General features: G+C 38.6%; 1 protein-coding gene across 3 annotated transcripts in view; it reads left to right on the top strand.

Moving 5' to 3' along the window:
- Window positions 1-22,102, top strand: part of ARHGAP26 (Rho GTPase activating protein 26) — a 384,667-nt gene that overhangs the window by 124,586 nt on the left and 237,979 nt on the right. For all 3 annotated transcript variants that reach the window (XR_001594606.2, XM_016126539.2, XM_016126542.2), the window contains exons 10-11: window positions 1,361-1,455; window positions 17,739-17,817. Coding sequence is in view for 2 of the 3 variants with exons in the window: in XM_016126539.2 (XP_015982025.1) it covers window positions 1,361-1,455; window positions 17,739-17,817 (174 nt within the window). In the remaining variant the exon portion in view is untranslated. The remainder of the gene's footprint in view (window positions 1-1,360; window positions 1,456-17,738; window positions 17,818-22,102) is intronic.

Genomic DNA, 22,102 nt, shown 5'->3' with positions numbered 1-22,102 from the left:
GGGCGTTTACACACATCATTTACACATTGCATAAGGAGCTGTTCTCAATCTGGGAACTTAATCTCAACTATTCAGTAAAAGACAATAGATGTAAGGCTTGTGAATATAAACTGTCTCTTCCTAGGTCTTCTGTGTTTTGTGTGTTAGTCTTTTATTAGCGCGTGGTTAAGTTCTACCATACGCAGTCACATTTCCTATTTCAACAAACTAGGCAAGTTTGTTAATTTCCCTCCCAGTTTAGAAAAACAATGTTGGGAGAGGCAGGAGAAACAGGAACCTTAACCAATTTTTACGTGACAGAAAGAGAAGAAATCAGGGACAGAAACCTCTAGGTTTCTAGGAAGTAAATTAGTGCTACGTGTTAATACTGTTGCATTCCATTTGTGCAGTGGAATAATACAAAAGATAAGAAATAAACTCTTGATTTGCACAACCACATGGATGAATCTCAAAAGAATTATGCTGAGTGAAAGAAGTCAGATATAAAAGGGCATTCCATTTATAAAACATTATAGAATATGCAAATTAGTGTATAGTGACAGAAAGCAGATTCGATGTTTGCCTAGAGATGAGCTGGGTAGAGGGATGGATTACAAAAGGACAGCAGGAAACTTTTGGGGGTGATGGAAGTGTTCATTAGCTTGATTGTGGTGATGATTTCATGGATGTATATAGCTATGAAAACTCATAAATTTTATACTTTAAACATATGCAGTTTATTATACAAAAGGAATTGGTTTTATCTCAATAAATCTGTTAGCACCTACTCAGTTCCAGGGCCTGTTTGGGCTCTGGGGACACAAGAGTAAGCAAAAACAGACACAGTCTCTGCCCTCAGGGAGCTTAGGATATAATGAGGAGAGAGACATTCAAATCATCTCTCATACCAACAGAAAATTTTGTCTGTGAGGGAGAGAGAGGTCCATGGTGCTATGTGAACATGTTTGTGGGTATTTGATCTGGCCAAGAAGATTTTCCTGAGACATGATGACTGAACCAATTTCATAGAAGCTCAGATTTGAGAGGAGACTTCATATTGTTTCAACTCATATCAAACCTATAAATTAAACCTATTTCAAACACTATCATCAAGGGTTTAATCTAGTGTGGGTTGATGCTGTACCATCATGATCTATCAGTACTAAAGACATTTGGCTCCAAGTAGAAGATGGTTAACAAATTTTAGCTGCATGAGGCTCTTGCCTGAGAAGGTTTATGGTTGATCTTTTAACCTCCCGTGGCCGTGAACTCAGGTTTGAGAAGATGAAATGATCACTTCTGTTTATGTGGCATGTTTGTCCTGGAGAGGAGCAGAGCCCTTGTTCTGGCTTTGTCTTGACAGTGTGTGTGTCCGCAACAGGGAGAAGATGAGTCAGTCACCCTCAAATCCTGCACACGGCGGAAAACAGACTCTATCGAGAAGAGGTTTTGCTTTGATGTAGAAGCAGTAGACAGGTAAGTAGCTATCACACTTTTCTCAGGAACAAATTTCACTGAATTTGGATTTCTTATCTTTTCTATTCGGTGAAAACTTTCTGGTTTCCCTTCTCTTTGGCTTCTTCATTACTCTACTAATATTCAGTTGCTAATAGACATCAGGCTTGCTGGTTTGCAAAGATCGGTCTAGCCTCCCTCCTCTTTTAGGTCCAGCACTGAGCCACCGGTTGGTGGGTTTTATTTCAGTGTGAGGACTACTCAGGAACGTGTTATGTCTCAGGAGGTTGCATAGATGTTTAAAGAAAACTGACTTGTTAGCATGACTGTTATCAGCTATTTGAGATTTTTCTACTTTAAAAAATTTAATTTTTAAAATGGAATAGAAAGATTGAAAAAGAATTGCATAAAGGGAAGGATGGAGGATGTTCTAGTCAATTTTAAAAAGACAGCTTTTAGTCACAGCATTTTACCTACCATTTTGTGTGAGCGCCCAGGAAAGACAGCAAACCACTTGCGAAATCACAGTCTTTGGAAAGAAAGCTCTGTGTTGTATTTGTCAAGATTTATAGAGTCTCATTAAGTTGTACCATTTCGTGGTGTTAAGCTAGTTTGACAACATTCCAATTCTTCGAGACAGTTTACTTGGCAACAGGTTAATTCTTTCAACGAAAGCCACGTGCTTAGCTTATTTGAGCTGTCTGTTCAAGATCAGCGATGCTAGTAGCATGAAGATCCTTAAATCTCAGCATGATTCTCATATAATGCCATTTAATTTCTCCACTTTATTAAACAAAAAGCCACACCATTTTGTCAAGCCAGTACTTCTCCCCTTGCTATGACATTTACTTATGGCCACTTAGCCCCAGTTCTAGACGATCCAGAGGCTAAGAGCCACCTACGGTGTCCCCTTCCATGTGTTGGCAGGTTAGGAATGCCTTCTTGGGCCATGATGTATCCACACTGTGGCCGTTGGAGGCTGCTAGAGCTCCCATGGACTAAGCATGCCCTCTTAGTCTAAATGAGAAATTCCTGGAAAGCAATCATGTCTCTAGCAGTCTAGTTATTATACTTTTGGCAACCTAGATCTAAATTTCGATTTTGTTGCCTAATAGCCATGTGACTTTGGGCAAGTTACTTAATCTCTCAAGGCCTTGATTGTCTTACTTGGAAAATGAAGATGGTAATAGTACCTAGGCCCTGGAATTGTAAGGATTCAAGAAGGTAATGCATACGAAATGCTGACAGGGTGGCAAATAAATGCTCAGCAAGCGTTAGTTGTTATTATGTATTGTTAATTATCTTGTTCTACATGTTTATCAGACTTGATATTTTATAAAACTAGATTCTAAATGCAGAGAAATAAATATAAATTGTAAAGAAAAGAAAGTATTCCAATCTTTCACCATGTTTGGGATGTGAGAAGAGAAGGTAATGGATAAAGGTTGTATGGAGGAGTGGGCTGAATTGGCTAGCCAATGGGAATTGCAAAGTGTATGCCTCAAACTAAAATCAGTTATTCTTGATTTTAAATAAATCCTAAATCAGGACACTTTAAGCACTTGTAGGCATCTCTCTTCTCTATTCTAGGCATGGAATTTAAGGGAATTCATATTGTTGGCCTCCATTGAAGAGGTTTAGAAGATGTGTTTGTTGGAAGTGGAGCCAGTTTTTTAATGTTGGTCAAATGTATAGTTCTTAAAGATGATCATCTGTTCGCATGGCTGTTTGGAAGAGAGCCTGCCTTGCATTGCAGCTCTCCGTTAGACTGGAAGCAAGTTCGGTGGTGCTTTCTGAAGCTGGATTGTTTTCTATGTTTTCTTCTTTAGAAGTTTCCCCAGAAGTTGTAGAGAGTTGCTTTTTAGGCAATTAAAACTCATCATGGTTCCTCCATCTCATTCCCACCTTTGCTGACACTTCCTACTACCTTTACTGTGCCCATAAGAGCTTTGCATGGCCTATTTATAAGCTGAGAGTAAAAGTGTCACATTCAACATAATACGTGGGTTTGGAAATTCGATTTTTTCTAAGTTGCTCTCTCTGCTTCCTTTGGCATGACAAGAGGGATTTCAGCTGTGCAGAATGAGGCTGCTAAATCTGCTCTTAATAAGCAGGTCAGGAGAAGTTCTGTTGTATTATTTGTATTTTTTATTTTCTATATGGTTTGGTATTTTGACACCTTAAAAACCTTTCTGACTGGGGAAAGACTACCTCTTCCAAGGCTAGCCAGCTCTGATTGATAGCAAAGGGCTAAGCCTGGAGCGTGCCATTGATGTGTAGTCTACAGCCAGACCTCCTCCATCTGGCCCGAATACTGCAGGGGGCAATATTCTTCTGCTTTAATCATCCATGGCCAGGTACCAGGCACTTAGGGACCACTCCTATAGCTCAGGGCCCCTGAAATTATTCAAACTAGCCAATCCAAAAATGTTTACCACACCCTGCCTTGCCTTTCCTGCGGAAACTCTAACAAAAGCAGTGTGGGGCACTCCCGCCCCCCCAGCCCCGCCCCGCCTTCTGCCTCCTGGCTGATGCTGGTTCTTTCCCACATGGCCCTGTGTGTATGCTGTGCATCCTGTTTTTAGCACCTGTAACTATTAGAAGCCTTGTTTGCCTGAGCCTCTTTCGTGTCTTTTCTTGTGTCTGCACCTGACTTACTGTAACCTAAAAGAACACAACATAAAGGAAGCAACTTTTCCCAGTTTTCTGTATAGGTCATCGTCTTTGGTGCAAAGATTAGGTTACAGTTTGGTAGTATTTTCCTTATCTTTCTTCTGTTTTGACACCAGTGCCTTTCTGCATCTTCCTCACACATCCAAGAAAGGAATTAAGAGAGAAGGAAAAGGCAGTTAGTTCCATGTGCTCAATGGCTGAATCCCTGGGAACTACCCAGAGTCCTGTTCTCTGGAAGACTCCTACACCTTGCTTTTTCACCAGTGTACTTTAGCAAGGTAGCAATGCTCCTCGCTGTCCTGTTCTCTTTCTAACCTGTGCCTTCCACAGATTTCTCAGCTTTTCCTGCCGGGTGAGAGAGACAGAGGGGCAAAATGCAAAGTTAGCACCTAGGAAATGTGGAAGTAAAAGAGGGAATGGTTATATTTAACAGTGTAAGGTTTCAAAATGCTCCCAGAGTATGTTAACTGTAGAGTATATAAATGTTTATGTAGTGACTGTTAATGTTGATTCTGTCAAGATGTAAATTCATCCTAAAGTTCATTTATTTGATTTAGAATATACAATGCTATTGGTTTTTAAGACTAAATGCTTTTATCCTGTAGGCACAGTGCTGACATTTCATGTTATTTTGTAACAGAAGCGATAGCCTTTAGGAAGTGATAGTCTAGGAAGCCCATGTTGTGAACTGATTCCATCAGGGTCTCTTACTGTGTGGCGAGAACCATCTGCACTCAGCATGCACCGAGGGTGATTGTTAGAACTACCACTTCTTGGTCTCTCCTGCCCCAGACCTATACAGTCCAACTTTTAGGGAGAGAGACCCTGACGTCCACTTTTTGAACAGGCTTTTCAGTTATCCTCATAATAAATGCATATCACCATACAGTTTTCTCAGAGCACATAAAAATGTTTTTCTTATTAAAAACATTATAAGAAGCAACAACAGCAAAAACAAACAAATAAACCAAAACAAACAAAAAAAACCCCAAAACTCAAACTCCTTCACTAAAGAATATAAGTAATTCTTACCCATGTGGAAAAGACTATAGCCAGTAGAACAGGTGATTTCCAGTCTCTGATACCAGTTGCCAGGGAAAAAGCAACCACTGCCACAAGAAAACTCACCTTTTAGTTAAAGATGAAGGAGCTGGAACCTGAATGCTATTCATACGTATCTCATTCCTGGGCACCTTGCTCCCTGAAAACTCAGAATATTTTTGAAACATTTTCCAGTGGTGAGCCCAGTGCTATTGGTATTTGCATTTCAGAGATGCCACTGAGCATTCAACTTGTAGGGGGTGAAATCTGAGAAGTGCTTTTTCGCTATAATTGTTTACATTTGGCATCACAAACCAATGGTGGGTGAACTGAAGCCATGAACTTGTTTCTCTTTTTATTCTCTTCTTATATAGCCTACTCTGTGACATTCAGAAAGCCCTCCTATGACTAACAACTTAAAGAGGTGATACAGGTAGCGCACAGGCCAGGTACATGGCGCAGTAGATGTTCCATGAAGGCAATGTTTGTTTTTTCCATACCTCTGTTTCTACCTTTTAAGACGCCATTCATATCTATTTATCTAGGGAAACTAGCATGAGTAAGAAGTCAGAGTCGTAGTGCTGTTTGTCCTTTGATTGTTTTTATTGTATCCCAGCATATTGCTGTCATTTGTTAATCCTCAAGTCCTGATAAAAAGGGGTTAATCTCTGGCATTCCCATTGTATGTGAAGACCAGGTAGACTCTGAGCTTGAGCAGTGAGTGAGCTGGAAATCAGATTGTTAATTCAGAGCTCTAGATTCAGATCCATAGTTCTTGAACTTCGTGTATCAAAAATCCTCTTTAATATTGAACATGTTTCAGAAGTCTACTTTTAATTTTTATGTCTAAGTTCTTTTACCTTTAATATTTCAAAACTAGGCTCATACTCCCTTCTCTGCATCCTATACTCTTCTGTATTGACTTCCCTAAAATTTCTTAATTATGTCTCATCTATCTCTTTTCCTCTAGTGCCTGACTTTTTTCCCCCTTTTATTCAGTTTTGGGAGTGATTCTCGCCCAAGAAACTGCAAATTTTTTACATGCTAATAATATATGCTCTTCATGTCTTTGGCTTTTTTCCCAAAGGGTTTTATTGTTGTCAGCATTGAAAAGTTAAAATTAGTAGAAGTTTTTGTGTCTTTCTTCAATTCTGAACTGAAAAATTGCTTAGATCAAAGTATCTTGTCTATCAAATCAATGCGACACTTCTTTGAATTTCCCTCTGGTTTTGTTTTTAAATTCCATTTCAGGACTCTAGCACTAAGAATATGATATCACTGTAAGTGAATGTTTGCACCTTGTACTAGTTATGGACTTGTTGTCACAACATGTTTCAAAGAAGAATTTTTTTTATATTCCTAGAAGATATTTGTTATGGGTTGAATTGTATACTTCCAAAATTCATGTGCTAAAGTTCTAATCGCCAGTATCTGAAAATGAAAATTATTTGGAGATAAGGACTTTACAGTGGTAATCAAGTTAAAATGAAGTCATTCGGGTGGTCCTAAATCCAGTGTGACTGGTGTCCTTATAAAAAGGGGTAATTTGGACACCAAGAGACAGACATGTATGTATACAAGGAGAATGCTATATGAACATAAAGGTGGAGACTGGTGTATCTTTAAGCCAAAGAATGCCAAATATTGCTAGCAAATCACTGGAAGCTATGAGAGAGGCATGGAAAAGATTATCTTTCACATACCTGTGAAGGAACCCATCTTGGTGACACCTCGCTCTTGAACTTCTTCTAGCCTGTAACCTGTCAGATGATAAATTTCTGTTGTTTATGCCACCCAACAGCAGCCCTAGCCAACTAATACAGCATTGAATAGGGAGGACTTCTCCCACTGAAGCAGCAAGTGCCCCTGGCAGCCTTTAAAATGGAGGGCCTGACACACTCCTTGAATAATCCCATTGACAAGGATGTCCACTTCACAAAGCAGCCTGCTCACAAAAATTATCTTTCTAGTTCTAGATACTCTTATGGCAGCCTAAGCTTTCCTTAGCTTTTTAAAAAATCATTCTTTTTTTGTATCTTAAATAAAGTTGTGTTCTTCGGTGCCTTTGTATTATATTGCCATAGCACCGAGCATTTGAAGGTTTATATTTTATATTGGTTAATTGAATAAAAACTAGACTTACCATTTTTTCTTCAAAGTGTATCAGCTATTTTTGGGAGAGTTTAATGTAAAATTCCTGAGTGTAAAAGGACTTTATCTGAAAGCGGCACGTGAATTAGTGGCAGTGACATGTGAATTGCTAGTAGTTGCCAGTGTCTGTCTTCAGTCACTTTGAATAATTAACTCCGCCATGCAGCATCTTATGAAAATTAATGAGCAAATGTAGGGCAAATATTTGTTTAAGCTAACGAATCATGGAAGTCATCTCCCAGCATCCCTGGATTTGTTTATTTTTAAGAAATTTCTCACATGTGTATGTGACATGTGGTTATTTTCTCTCAAATGTTTTCCAGGAGGGACCACTTAGCCACATGGAAAATAATAGAAACAAAAGGTTTCTTTTTGATGCATTGAATCAATATAGCCCCTCTCACGGGCAGTGTTTATACTTGGAGAAATGAAACAATTATAATTATTTTTTTCCAGGACTAACTGCCTCCAACATCAGTCCATACATTCGAGGACATTTTGTGGAGTGTTAAAATGCCCCATCTCCAGGATGGGCACTCTCCAGAGGTGGCAGCAAAGGACGACTTATTAGAGAAGACAAGGATATTTAGTGCTAGAGGTGTAATGGGGACCGAGACAAGTGCTTTCACAGAGCTTCCCTTTGAGTGTAGAATGCACACATGAACACATGTTAAAGGCGTAAATACTGTAATGTTGTGTGTTCCAGCAAACTTGGAAGACTGGAATTCTGTGGGGGAAGATGTAACAAATAGAAGGACTTAAGCCTTCCATTCCTACAGAGAATGATGGTATGACTGGAATACCGTGACTTCATCCCCTCTCTTCTTCCCTCCCTCCTTCATTTATTAAGCATAACTACATGCCAGAGACTATACTTTTATGTATATATACATGTGTATATATTCACATATATATGCATACATACGGGTGTGTTTATATATATGTTTTCTATCCAAGGTAACATATTATTCTCCTCCTTCCATTTATGATAATAAAATGAAACCATTACTAATTTTAAGTTAAAATAATACTATTTCCTCTAGTTTGGTATGTGGTGCGTGAGCATGCATTTATTTGTGTGTCTTTGTGAGATTGTGTGAGATTGAGAGTGGAGATATAAAGTTCAAAGAAGCACTATGTGTCTATTGGACTTTCCTTCTTAACAGTCATCATCTGATTTCTCTTTCAAACCAAATTTGAAATCCTCTTTTTGCAAACTTTCCACAAATAGGTAAAGAGAGACAGCTTTCCTCTAGACCAGTCCCAGCTTGGCATGTCATACCCACTATCAGTTCCCACCGTGTACTGTGTATTTGTATAGCATATGAGCTTTTCCTTTGTTGTTTGGCTGATTGTTTAATTAGGCATGCTTTATATACCTCTATTCGATTCTAAATATCCGTCTCAGGTCATTTGCTTCAGGATATAGAATAACATCATTTTATACAGCTTTTAATACAGTATTGCATGTGTGCGGTTGTTCATTCTTGTTTTTTTTTATGGTAATGCAATTTTTGAGTTACATTTTGTTTATTTCTTTGGGACTTGAATGAACTATTGTTTAAGAGGCTACAGCAGCGTAATCATATTAGTCTCTATTTAAACTAAAACTTCAGCGAGTACATACATGATCTGCATTTCTGTATGGGCAAGACAATACCCCTACCCCCAGGAAAATTGAAGGTTGAGTAAAGTAGAGCTAGAAAGATTAATGGAAGGTCTGAAAAAATCTGTCCAAACCCTCCAATATGTCAGTACTTTTATTTCAATTACATTTTTATAGCAGGCTGCATGATACAGATAAAAGATTGAAGCAGCCCTAAGTTTGAATTTGGGATCTGCCCCTTACTATGTGAGTCTCGGAAGGTGGTTTAACCAGATCTCTAATGTGGGACTTGTCATACCTACCTGGCAGGATTGTTTTAAGATGGAATGCATTAATATTTCTCCTTGATACAGTCTTCTGTCAGAAAAGGTTGTACCTTTGAACACTTTTCTCTATCTGGGACTTCATTGTACTTATGGGGAACCTTAGCTTTTGGTGGGTGTTTTTTGGGGCTGGTTTTTTCTATCTTGATCATGTTCCTTTTCCTATATTGTCATGAATTTTCGAGTTACCTATAAAGGACTGATAAGGGAAGATCCTATTTTAAATCTATGTATGTTATAACCTGATACAAAGTAATATTTTATGCTCCTCCTTCCTATTTATGATAACAAAATGAAACTATACTAATTTTAAGTTAAAATAATACTATCTCCTCTAGTTTGGTATGTGGCGTGTGAGCATGCACATATTTGTGTGTCTTTGTGAGATTGTGTGAGTGTAAGATGGTGTGGGTTTTCTAAAAAAGTCATCTTATATAACAGACTTTGTTTCAGTGTTCAGCCTCTAGATGGCAGTTTTGTGTATGTGTTGGTAGCTACTAGAGAAGGTCTAATTGAAAGCTGTCCTTTATATGTTGACAGGAGTCAGTGGTGTGTGCATGAGTGTGTGTGTGTATAGATTTCTGTAGAAGAAATAATCATATGAATACTACTCTTCAAGGGAAAAGTATTTTAAATGACCCATTCTTCAGAAATTCCTTCATCCCACCCTTTTATGATGGATCATTTCATACCTACTTTCCTACAAAAGTAAGCATGCACAGTTAATCTAGCCTCCGTGTAAACATTATATTTTACCTTGCTTTCTGAATCGAAGTGTCAGGCTCTTTGCTTCGGGGATGGCTTATTTGAGGATGGTGAAGGAAACAGCTGGGTCATTTTGACTGTCCTGCTTCTGTGCTGAGAACCGGGCTGTCCTACTTGTCCTCTTGGTACGATGTGCCTTTATCTTTTGCAACAGATGAATCCATTTTTCCTGGTTTCAAACTTCCCCTTTCCTCCCCTTCTCACCCCTTGTTTGAAATAATATTTGATTTTGCCTTCCTGCTGGTGGGATTAGGGCGCTTGTCTCAATGCCTTTGACATTTTGGGGAGGAAATGGCTTTTTCCTTCCTCAGAGGGTGTTATAACTGCTCTGACTTCCATAACTTGGGTGGGGCTAGAGCAGGGGGAAATAGCGTACTTTCTGGATTGCTTTTAGGTCTTTCTGTAAAAGAAGCTAGTTGAGAAGTTCTTGAAATCTTTAGAATTCATATATTTTGAACTTGTCATTGAGATTTTTTTTTTATATGTCAAATGAGGTAACATCGGTTAATACAATTATATAATTTTCAGGTGTACGTTATCATTTGCCATCTGTATATTCTATTGTGTGTTCACTACCCAAAGTTGTTTCCTTCAGCTACCATATATTTGATCTCCTTTACCCCTATATTTGACCCCCTTAACCCCATCTACCCCTCCCCTCCTCCCCCACCCCACTAGTAACCACTAATCTATAATTCTCTGGTAACCACTAGTCTATAGTCCATGTCTGAGTTTTTTTTTTTTTTAATTAGAAAGTATTTGCTGTTTGATTCTAGTTTAAGGAAAAATGGGTTGTAGTAAATGGACTGTTGTGAGAGATAAGGCAAAATTCGTTCTATTTTTTTAGTCTACATAGTGAAATTTGGGGTTTTGTTGATTGAGTATATCAGTTTATTTGCCAGTTTCTAAATATAAAATATTATTTAAAAAACCTAAATCAAAATGTTTTTATTATATAAATCTGAAGAGAGGAGACAATTCAACCAGTAAATTCCATCTACGTACTTCAATTCATCATGTGCTAGAATAGTAATAGTGGAAAAAATTTCATCAATGAACTAGAAGATTTCTTGACTTAAAATATTTTTTCAAAGTGTTTTCAACAATAGGAATAAGTTTTGCATTCTTCCTGAGTCTTACTTATTCCAGCAATTAATAATGTTTTCTCCTGGTGGAGTGTGTTAAAATTTGCTTACTCCTGTGTCCCCGTGGCATTATAATTGGCATGTAACAGGCACTCACTATCTGTTACATTTAAGAAGCTTGCAACTTAATGTGCCAAAGATTTCTTTGTCTGGGCTTCTTGATGTCTTGTGACTTCAATCTCCTTTAAAATAAAAATGTGGGATATTATCTGATATGATTGACAATATTTACTCTATAGATCATTATTATTGCTGTAGTCCTAATTATTTTAGTACCTTTCCTTCTAAGAGGTCAGTTCTGTAGGTCATAATGACGTATTTATTCATTAGGGTCAGATCCTTTCTAAATAATTGATTGGAAGCCTGTGTCTAAAAAATTCTAAGGGTGTGTGTGTGTGTGTGTGTGTGTGTGTAAAAGAGGGGGGGACAGGGAGGAAGGGGGAAGGGAGGGAGAAGGAGGACAAGGAGGGAGATGGGGAGAGGTGCCTCCTCTCACCCCTTCCTTTCTCCTTCCTCCTGAGGAGCTGATGTCCCTGATCTCAGGACATATACTGATACTGCATGCACATGGGGGCAGTACAGCATTGTGGTTAAGGTATGGGCTTTGCCTTTACAGTCAGTCCGACTAAGTTCAGGTTGAGGCTTTGCCAATGACTAGCAGTGTGACATTGTTCAAATAATTTCTGAATATCAGTTTTTTAAAGAGGTATAATGACAGTACCTACTTAATAAAGTTATTATGAGGAATAAATGATAATGCAAGTAAAATCCTTAGCAAAGTGCTTGACTCATAATAAACACTCAGTAAATCTTAGCCACAGTTTGTGGGCCATGAGTTTGCAACTTCTGTTTCCTTTCTCACTTTCTCTCTTACCTGTAACCAACCCAGATTCTCATGGCCTATGTTATATTCTCCTCATGCATGAAGATCTGTAATGCACAGAGACCTTCAATGGTTCATTATTTTAGAGCATGCATAGTTTATACAGATTCATAACTTTCTATTTCCAAGTAGTAGATTAATGTCGTCTCCCAGTGATGGCACCGGATCCTGAGTATTGAGAAAAATGGGACAGTAGCCCAGGTCTCTGGAGGTGCTCTGCTGTGTTTGACTTTGAGGTTAATTAATAAGACACACATGCATCATTGTTGGTCTTAGTATATGAGATGACTTTATAACATGCCCTGATAATCTGGAGTGGAGCTCAGATAGAGAGGCAGAGGAAGACAGACATAAACACCAAAAGTGGCAAACGGGTGGTCCACAGACACGATTGGTTTGGCTTAAGTAGTGTTTGAGGCAATATCTGAAAATTGGAAAAATTTATAAATGCTAATGTTGCCTTCCCATGTGCCAGCAATTTGTAGAGCTGAATGGTGGATGCCTCCTTTAGGTGGGGCATGGCCTTTTCACTTTGCCTCAGTTGCCACCATGCCCTGTTGTTCCCCATCATGATCACAGGTGACAGCTTTCACTTTGCCTTGCACTTGGAATGTTGTTTCTTCCATAGAGGAGAAATATTCCTTTGTTCCTATGTCTCTATCAAAAAATCAAGGCACAGATGAAAAAAGTCAAGGGACTGCATGTTTTAAGGAAAATGAGACCAAGCCTATTTTCCTGGGGACAGTGAAGAACTTCTTACCCACTTTCATTCATTTTGCTTGCTTGCCTGGCCTCTAAAGAAATTTGAGTATGTGATCTCTTAGATGGACTTAGGAGAGATGTATTCTTCAAGGTTATTCTGCCTGACTTTGGCCCTATCTTTGTGCATATAAAGATATATTGAACCTTGAACGCTTGTACCATCCAGAACCTGGCAGGAGTCAGTCTTCCCAGGAGCACTTTAGAAGCAAAGGACCACTTCCTCTCCCTGGCACTTGCACAGCTCTTTTCATCTGTGGATGGCAGCTCATTCTCCAGGCTTTCATCATTTCCCTCTGTCTTCCTATATAAACATAGTGAGTCAGGTTTCAAACACAAGCTGTGAGAACGTGTGTCTCTGTGGATGCCACAGTCCTCCTTTTACTCTGAACTTGACCCTTCACTGTGCTGTAGTGTGGATGGAAGCTCAGAAATGTACCCTTGCCAACAGAAGATTTATAATCTTATGAATGAATAAACCTTAGATCTTTGGAGGTTGATTTAGAAAGAATAGTGCTGTTAGATTCTGAGTGTGTTTGTTTCAGTGGGGTGGAGTTAGCAATAGCATTTCCCTGTCCAGTAGGAAGTGGGTAAATTGCCAAGCCACTGAGATCACTATTGTTGACTCAGATTCAGGAATAAGATTAGAGGAGGAAAGCTGTCAAGTAACCCTAGAATCAGGTCTGGTTGTGATTCTGCTCGCTCTTGGCTAGTGAGAAGGCTCTGAGCTGACATCAGTGGCTCCAGATCCTGGATGTGTTGCTAAACAATGTATGGCTTTCTGTGGACTCTTCCTGGATGCCAGAGTTGGAGGAGATGTGGTGGTGGGTAGCAGTTTGCCTGTGATAGATGAATAACTATTTTTTGCATCACCCTCTGGTGTGAGAGGCGGGGTGCCAGCTTAGAGAAAATTGCAGATCCTTGTTCATGATTCTCAAGCTGATCCAGATATAGCACTAACTAAGGACTTATTCAGAGTGAAAAAGAGGTGCTTATTTTAAGTAGAATCTTAGGATGAAGCTCTAGAAAGGATTGTAAGTCATTTGTTCCATCTCTCATCCGGTGGATAGAGGGAGCTCCTTGCTAGATTTTCTAGAAATTGCTGAAGACCCTTTATTTGTTATTATCAGGCATTAATTCCAAAAGGGGGAAGTAGGCCAGTTTGATGCTCAGTCAGGAGGTAAAAGGAAATGGTTATGATGTCAGAGCCTATGTGTCACTTCAGCCTTAACCTGGCTTGCTTTGTGGTAGGGGTGTGATTTTCATTGCTCCGTGTGAACTTTTTAGGGGTGCAGTCACATGCATCAGAAGTACCTGTGCTCATTTCTTTTTCTTTGTAAACTATGCATACCACCCTTTTCCACCATAATTTTGACCCTACCCCACAGTTGCCATCCTGTCTTCCCCCCTTCTTTCTGCCTCATTCGCCTCTGTGATAAATAATTTGGGGAACATCAGCTGTATGTCTGATACTTTGAAATGCTGTACATGTCTCTTATTTAACATTCATAATAACCCCAGGAGGGTGGTTATTATCCGCATTTTCAAGGAGAATAATATAGTTCAGTTACTTGTCTACTAAGCTTACACAGCAAAGAAGCCCTAGAATCAGGATAATGAGCCTAAGTTATTTAAAAAAATATATATATATTTTTTATTGAGGAATAATCACAGTAAGATGCCCAAGTCATCTTAAGTCTATATCCTAATGACTTCACACACACACACATCCCTACCTGTGAAATTAACCTAGGTCAAGTTTCCGTCACCCAGAAGGTTTCCTTCAGCCCATACTCCGTTCATTGACCATACCCCTCACCCAAGACAATCACTCTTCTTATGTCTGTCTCTATAGATGACTTTTACTGGGGTTAGAACATCATATAAATGAACATACCATTTGTAGTCTTTTGTGTCTATCTTCTTCCCCCTTATTATGTCTGTGAGATTCATTTGTGTTGTTGCATGTTGGTTCTTTTTTATCATTGTGTGACGTTCCATTGTTTAAATGTTTAATAATTTATTCTTTTATTGATGGATATTTGAGTTTTTATTACTGCAGATTTTGGCTATAATGCATACAACTGTGAGCATTCTTGAAGGTGTCTTTTAGTGGACATATGTACTTGTTTCTCTTGAGTATATATCTAGAGGTAGAATTGCTACATCATAGGGTGACCTAGCATTGCTAGGTTTAGTTTTAGTAGATATTGCTAAGTGGTTTTATCAATTTATTCTTCTACCAGAATGTCTGAGAGTTCCAGTGGCTCTACATTCTTGTCAGGCCTTGGTGGTCTTGAATGTGCTCCATTAGGAAGGGTGTTTCTAATATTTTGTTTTAGTTTTCATTGCATTTTCCTGATGCAATATCAGGCCCTATTTTTTATGCTTGTTGGCCATTTGTTTGTCCTTTTGTATGAAGTGCCTATTCAAGCCTTTTATCCATTTTATTAATTTGGCTGTTCATTTTTTTCTTATTTGTTGACACTTTTACACATTTTGGATACAAATCTCTTTGGTGATATAAATTGCAAATATTTTCCCTTATTCTGTAGTTTGTCTTTTCACTCTTTTATTGATATCTTTTGATGAATGGAAGTTCTTCATTTTGGCAAAGTCCTATTTAGCCATATTTTTTCTTTATGAACAGTGCTTCTTGTTTTTTTTTTTTTTTTTTTTTTTTTTTAAAGTAAGCCACAGTGAAACTGGACACTATTGGATTCTCATTTTTGATTAACCTAGAGTGTTGTCCTGAGCCCTAATGTTTATGAAGCACTTCGTATTTTATAGAGTCCTCTATCATTTGATCTTGTTTGCCCTGTTCAGCTCACTGAAGTGCTTGCAGCAGGGCCCAGTCCATTTTGATGGCAGAGGACTTCGATAGTCAACATTAGCTCTCTGGGGACTGTGGCACCTTCACATTTACTGTGGCTTTATGTGCAAGGGTGAAGCATTAGATTGCTGGGTTCAGATCCTGGCTCTGTGCCTGTGGACTATGTACTCAACCTGTTTGAGCCTTAGTTTTCTCATCTGCCAAATGGACTCATGAGAATGTATCAACCTCGTGATATCATTGTGAAGATTAAGTGAATTAATTTATATGTAGTGCTTAGCATCACATCTGGCACACAGTGCAGGGTTACTACTGTACTTCTTATTTTATTATGGTATTTGAAAGGATCCTAGTTTTTGTTTTAGAATTCCGCAGAGCTGTGATCACTGATTCCATTTCTCTTTCATTGTGTTGTATTTTCCCTTCCTCATTCCACCCCCCAACCTTGTGGGTTCTCTTTCTTTCTCTCTCTTTCCACTTTTGTTATGAAAAGCCAGATCCATTTCAAATGTGAACTAAATCGATGCCCCATATGAAAGTGAGCTCTCTTACCCAGTAGTAGAATCATTGTAGTCACGGGTAGTGTCGTTGAGAGTTTTGCTCTTTTTATTTTGTTTTGAGGGATGGTGGCTAGTAGGGGCATAGGGAAGGTAAATGTAGAAAGAAAATTGTTACTTTATTCCAAAATAAAGAAAGTTGACCCATTTTCCTTGGTTCTAAGAAATCCATATATAAGAGATTTATATAGTAGTGATTTGAATTGTAATGAAGGAAAAGAAACTTGGAGCCTGAAGACTGTTTTCTAGCCGCCTAGGGAGCACTATGATACAGATACACCTACACAAGTCCGAGAGAAAATTATCTGAACTTGGGATGATCAGATTAGAAATGAGTATGTTAAATTCACTTTGTTCATTTCTCCACTACTCCTCCCCAAACAAAAAGGGAACAAAACCACATGTGGAACATAACTTGCATTTTGATATTTCTTCTTGAAATGAAAACAAATTCTGTTGATTTTCCTGGTTACTAAGGCCAAGTTGCTTACCCTTCACAACCTCTGAGTTTGTGTGAACTTCCTCTCTGTGGCCCTGCGTAAAACTTTCGTACTGTATGCCATGAAGTTGATGCTACATCTGCGAGGTCCCTGCGATCTCGGTATGCTAGGCAACTAGTGTGGTCTCACAGTTTGATGATGAGCACCTAGCAGGAAATGACCTGGAAACACGTTGACTACTTGACCCCAGTATAGAGAGTAAGGTGGGGTTGGGCTGGGAATCTCCATTTTAAGGGAATGCCTGATTCTGAAGCCTGTGGTCCAGGTGCAGTACTTTAAGCAACACTCAAAGATCATGTCCAGAGACTTCAGAGTTCTGCAGTGGACAGTAGCTTTGTAGACTTTTAATTTCAAAGTCTTAATGCTTTGTGTTCAACTCTTTGAAAGGTGGAAGGATAGAAACAATCCACTACATCCCTAAACTACAGGGTCATCTTTATGCAGTGGTGGCTGTCAGCACTCTGCAGACACCAGTGTGTCTGGCACACTGAATGAACTGATGGTGGGAAATGGTCACCTGGATCTGATACTGAGAGTTTCTGAGAAGAGGAGGGAGAGCCCAGGCAGGTGCTGGTGTAGAGAGAAGTTATTGTGTCTTCTGTGTCATGTTTATGCTACGATGTCAGGGCCAGATGTGGCCTCCACAGGAATGATCACCTTCTCGGGAATTTCATTCACTTCAACACATATTTATTGCTCTCATCCTTCTATGAGTAAAGCACTCTGTTAAGCATTTTGGAGAACAGAAATGAATAAGATCTCAAGGAACAAACGAAGTCTAAAAGTATCACTTTACTCATCTGTATCCTTTACCTATAAGTAGAGTCATATATTCTGTTTCTTCCTACTTCCTTGGGGCACATGGGCTTATTTAAAAGGATTTGGGGTGCTGGCTTTTCTGAACTTGGAAGGTGGCTCAGGAAAACCAAAAGGTATTATGCTTCTCTTTATGCCATTAGCCTTAGTGATGCTCATTTTATGACGTGAGTGTTTCTTTAAGGGTCACCTTATTCAGGATCTCTGTACCTTTGTCACTGGGTTTATATGCATGTCCTCCTTTCTCTGCAGGCCAGGGGTTATCACCATGCAGGCACTGTCAGAAGAGGACCGGAGGCTCTGGATGGAAGCCATGGATGGCCGGGAACCTGTAAGTACAATTCTGGGAAGTAGAGCAAGAATAAAAGGCCTGAGTTGTTTGTTGCTTTCCTAGTGCGGTGATCGTTGCTGGTGCTCCAAAGCTTGGGGTCTTGAGATCAGTGTAGTGACGGAGTTTTTGTTTTTGTTTTTGTTTTTTATTCCTGGGCTGATATTTGTAGATGTTGATCTTCTGTGTGTGGGCAGTCCTTGAGCTTTAGGTCAAGGACTTGGTCTAAAGCATGGGTTCTGCAGGATACTACACCAGAACTTCCCCTTTGCAGAGGTAATTTTAGCTCCCCTAAGTCTCTTAGAGAAGGCAGAGTCCAGTCTGGTTTACTGAATATTTATTGATGCGTCCATGAAGTAGATACAAAGCATTATCTCAGTCCCATTTTAATGGGATAAATGATCATGAAAGTATATACAAATTATGTAGTATCTTTTCTCACTGTCTTTTGGTTCAGCCTCCCCTTGCCATAGTAGCCCACATCCCATTATATGCTGTGTGATTATCAGGGTCAGTGGAAGGGGTTAAGCTGGTAAAGTGATCCAGGCTCCCATTTCAGAGATGCTGGGCTCCACTGTAGTCTTGTGATTGTTTTGTATCTTGTGACACGTAAAACCCACTTTGACCTGCAGAAGACCCAAGAGTCAGAGTAGTTGTTTTATCTTGGTGCCAAGAGTATCAACTCCAGTGTTTAACAAATCTCAAGGTTACAGAAATCCTAAGAGAACAATCTAACCACGTCTTACCAGTAAGAGATAAAAAGAATCCACAGTGGCAGAGGGTCAATAATTATCACTTGCAAAGGGGACTATCAGAGGGGGAAATGTGTACAAGGGACATTAGGCCATGGCCTCCATTAACTGTAGAATTCTTTGCGTCAAGCTGGGTGTCCAGTGCAGATGATTCCAATTCATTTGTGTGTCTTTTTTGTCAGCCTACCCTGTTTAGGTGATCCTTATTGATTAATTTACTTTTCTACTCAGCTATTTTGTTTACAAACGTGGAACTCATTTCATTCAACTAAGCATAAACAGTGTTTGTATGATATTTAATAATATAGAAGACAAATTAAAGAACTAGTTAAAGATTTTGGCACCTAAACGCTAATTAAACACTGTTTAATCTGAATTCCTCTCCTGGGCTATATAAGATACCCTTGATTTTCCCTGAATGTGTTGTTACTGATAGAAACTCTCTCAAAAGCAGATATAGATTTCTACCTTTAGGTCTTTGTGGGTATAAGTAGCTGCTTGATGTCAGAGGCCTTTGAAAGCAGCTTCCCAAGTACTCCTTCATCTTTGCCGTTATTATCTACCATTAGATGAGCAGTTTTTTCTGTGTGTAGAAGGCACAGATTTGGCACATTACACCTCTTAAACCATTTATTCCTCTTACTACCTTATAAAATAAATGTTACGATTCTGTTTCACAGATGAGGAAACTGAGGGCTTAGGTTAAATAACTTGCCCCAAGTTGCACAGATAGTAAGTAGCATATATTAGTAAGGTACAGGCTGGATTGCTATACCAAAGAGACCTGAAAGTATAGTGGCTTAAATAAGATAGAAGTTTATTTCACCCTCAGAGCCCAGAAGTAAGCAGTTCATGCCTGGTACCATCCTCAGCCTGTGTCTTCCCAGGTTGTTCCAGTCATTGCCATTTTCCAGCCAGATAATGGAGATAAAAACACCCAGGACCTAGAACATACACTCATCATTTCCACTGGTGCAAACATAATTATATGGCCATATCTGTCTGCAAAGGAGGATGGAAAATCTAGGTTGTGTATAGACAGCTTTTGGCCCAGCCAGTACCCAGAGCATCTTATTGCTTCAGGAAAGAAGAGAAAGAATACTGTGGGGTGGTTAACAGTCTCCACCACAGTGGCAAAGATATAATTTGAACCCATGTCTAGCCCTAGACACATTTGGTTTTCAACTTTAATAGAGATAAAATGTCAAATTCCCTTCTAAGAATCCTCAATTCATTTTTACAATACTTTATTTGATTCTGTTGAGTAATTCTTCAATTCATAATGGAGGAAATACCCAGGAAGAAAAATTCTCTCTGGTCATACTCTCCTTGGTATAGATAAAAAACCCATTACAATTGGTAGGGTTTTTTTTGTTTGTTTTTTTTTGTTTTTTTTTTCTTTTGTTTTTGTTTTTTTTTCTAATAAACTGAAGTTATAAAATAGCTTCACCAATTCCATTTTAAGCATCTCTTTCTTCCTCCTTTTCGCCACTTGATATTCTCTGTCTGTATATAATTGGTTTCACTAACCACTTCAGTTTTCCCATAGATTAACATCTGGCCTCTACATATGTTGAAAGAAACATCTCCTTGCTTCAGAATATACATATTAAAACAAGTTTACATACCAAATAATTCTGTTTCTAAACATAATATAAAATTATTTTCTCATAGGAGCATCTGGCTTGCATTGAAAACCACACCTCAATGGGCTTTCTAGTTTCCTAAAGAGAGAGATAAATACAGACAAATGATGGTTGTGTAATTGGCAGAAATATTGGGCTTAATTTTGTCTCCCATTGCTGAGAGCCTGTAGAGAACATTACTGGTGAGATATACCCAGTAGACAATTAGCAGCTCCAGTTTTAATTACCATCTCCCTAATTAGTTAAATCTGTCCCCTTGGGAGTTTTGGCATTGGTAAGGGAGAAGACATCTTTTTTCTGCTGGTTTTAGAGTATTTCTCTTGTTTCAGGGAGATGTTAGTGGTGGTACCTATTTTCATTTTTATACTTATACCCCAATTGATCTGTGATTGATTACTCAATGTTGGGTTTTTATGGGGGGTAATTTTGGTTTTCATCCTTTTTGTTTTTTCAACCCACATCAGTTGATTTTATGATGTTTTAGCTATTTGTTACCTACAATATAGTTTTTAGCACTCAGTGACATTCTAGTCTGAAGAAATGTGGAATGTCTTGATGGTATTGATGGACAGATAATGAAGAAAGAAATCAGAGCTGTGTTCCTACAATAAGCATTCTGGATTTTATCTGTGTTTTGATTCTGAATTCAAATGATGGAACCTAATTCAAACTTGACTGGAAAAAAGCTGGATTAATTGGCTTATATAACTGGGGTATAACAGTTCTGGCCCATCCAAATCTTCAAACTTTCATAATATTTGGAATTAGTTTCTTCTTTTGTGTTGGCTTCATTTCCAATAGGTTTTTTTTTTTTTTTTTTTTTTTTTTTCTTGTGTAGTGGTGATATGTTTCCTAAATGTTCCAGGACTTACATCTTATTATCAAGAACAGGATCAGGAAAGTTTTTCTGTAAGGGCCAGATGGTAAATATTTTAGGCTTTTTGTAGCTACTTAGCTTTGCTGTTGTAACTCAAAAGCAGCCATGGACAATATGCAAATGAATGGGTGTGCTTGTGGTTCAGTAAAATTTTATTTACAAAAACAGGTAGAAAGCCAGATTTTAGTCATGGGCTATAGTTTGTTACCTCTGATTTATAAGTCTAGTGGAAAGAGAGCTATATGTAATAATTCCAAAGAAATCTCATATTTGAATTCCATTGGATTAAATACTTGAACTAGTAGAGGATGGGATAGATGAATTGACCAGACCTGACTTACCCACTGCACTAGAACTGCAAATGTGGTAGGGAAGGGTTGTCTTCCCCTGAAGGAAAATCAAAAATTGTCATATGAGGAAGGGGGTGGTAAACACTCGGTGGGCAAAAATGATAGAGTTTCTCTCAGCTCCGATATTGATATTCCATTAAATTTTATATTTAAAGACCTTGATCTTTGTTACTTGGCCAAGATTGAAAACTATGCAAGTTTACCACGAAAGTCATACTTAATGGAGAAAGATGAATGCTTTCCCCTCAGAACAAGACAAGGAAGCTTTTAGGACTTTTATTTCTCATAGTTCTGGAAGTCCTAGCCAATGCAATAGGGCAAGAAAATAAAGGCATAGAGATGTGAGTCTGTAACTATTTACAAAAAACTCAACAAGCTACCTAGTCAGATAAAGTTTTGAAATAATTCTGCTATATTTTCTTCACATTCTGTTAAATCTGGATTGACAAGCTAAGTCACCACCACAGCCATGTAAGTTTTTGTTTTAATCTTCTGTGGCCATTTTCTAAGGCATGTGAATAGACAACTTTCCATATTAAACTGGTGACATGGAAATCTTAGTTCAAGGTGCATCAATACTGTAGCTGAGAGAATTTTAGAGACAGCAAATTTTCTTTTGTTAGTTCCTAATAACTAAAGTTATCTTTCCTTTTCTCTTTGCAT

The sequence above is a fragment of the Rousettus aegyptiacus genome, unplaced genomic scaffold (genome assembly GCF_014176215.1).
Source record: "Rousettus aegyptiacus isolate mRouAeg1 unplaced genomic scaffold, mRouAeg1.p scaffold_m13_p_7, whole genome shotgun sequence".
NCBI lineage: Eukaryota > Metazoa > Chordata > Mammalia > Chiroptera > Pteropodidae > Rousettus > Rousettus aegyptiacus.
The sequence above is the reverse complement of the archived record's forward strand: the minus strand, read 5'-3'. Positions and strand labels throughout refer to the sequence as shown.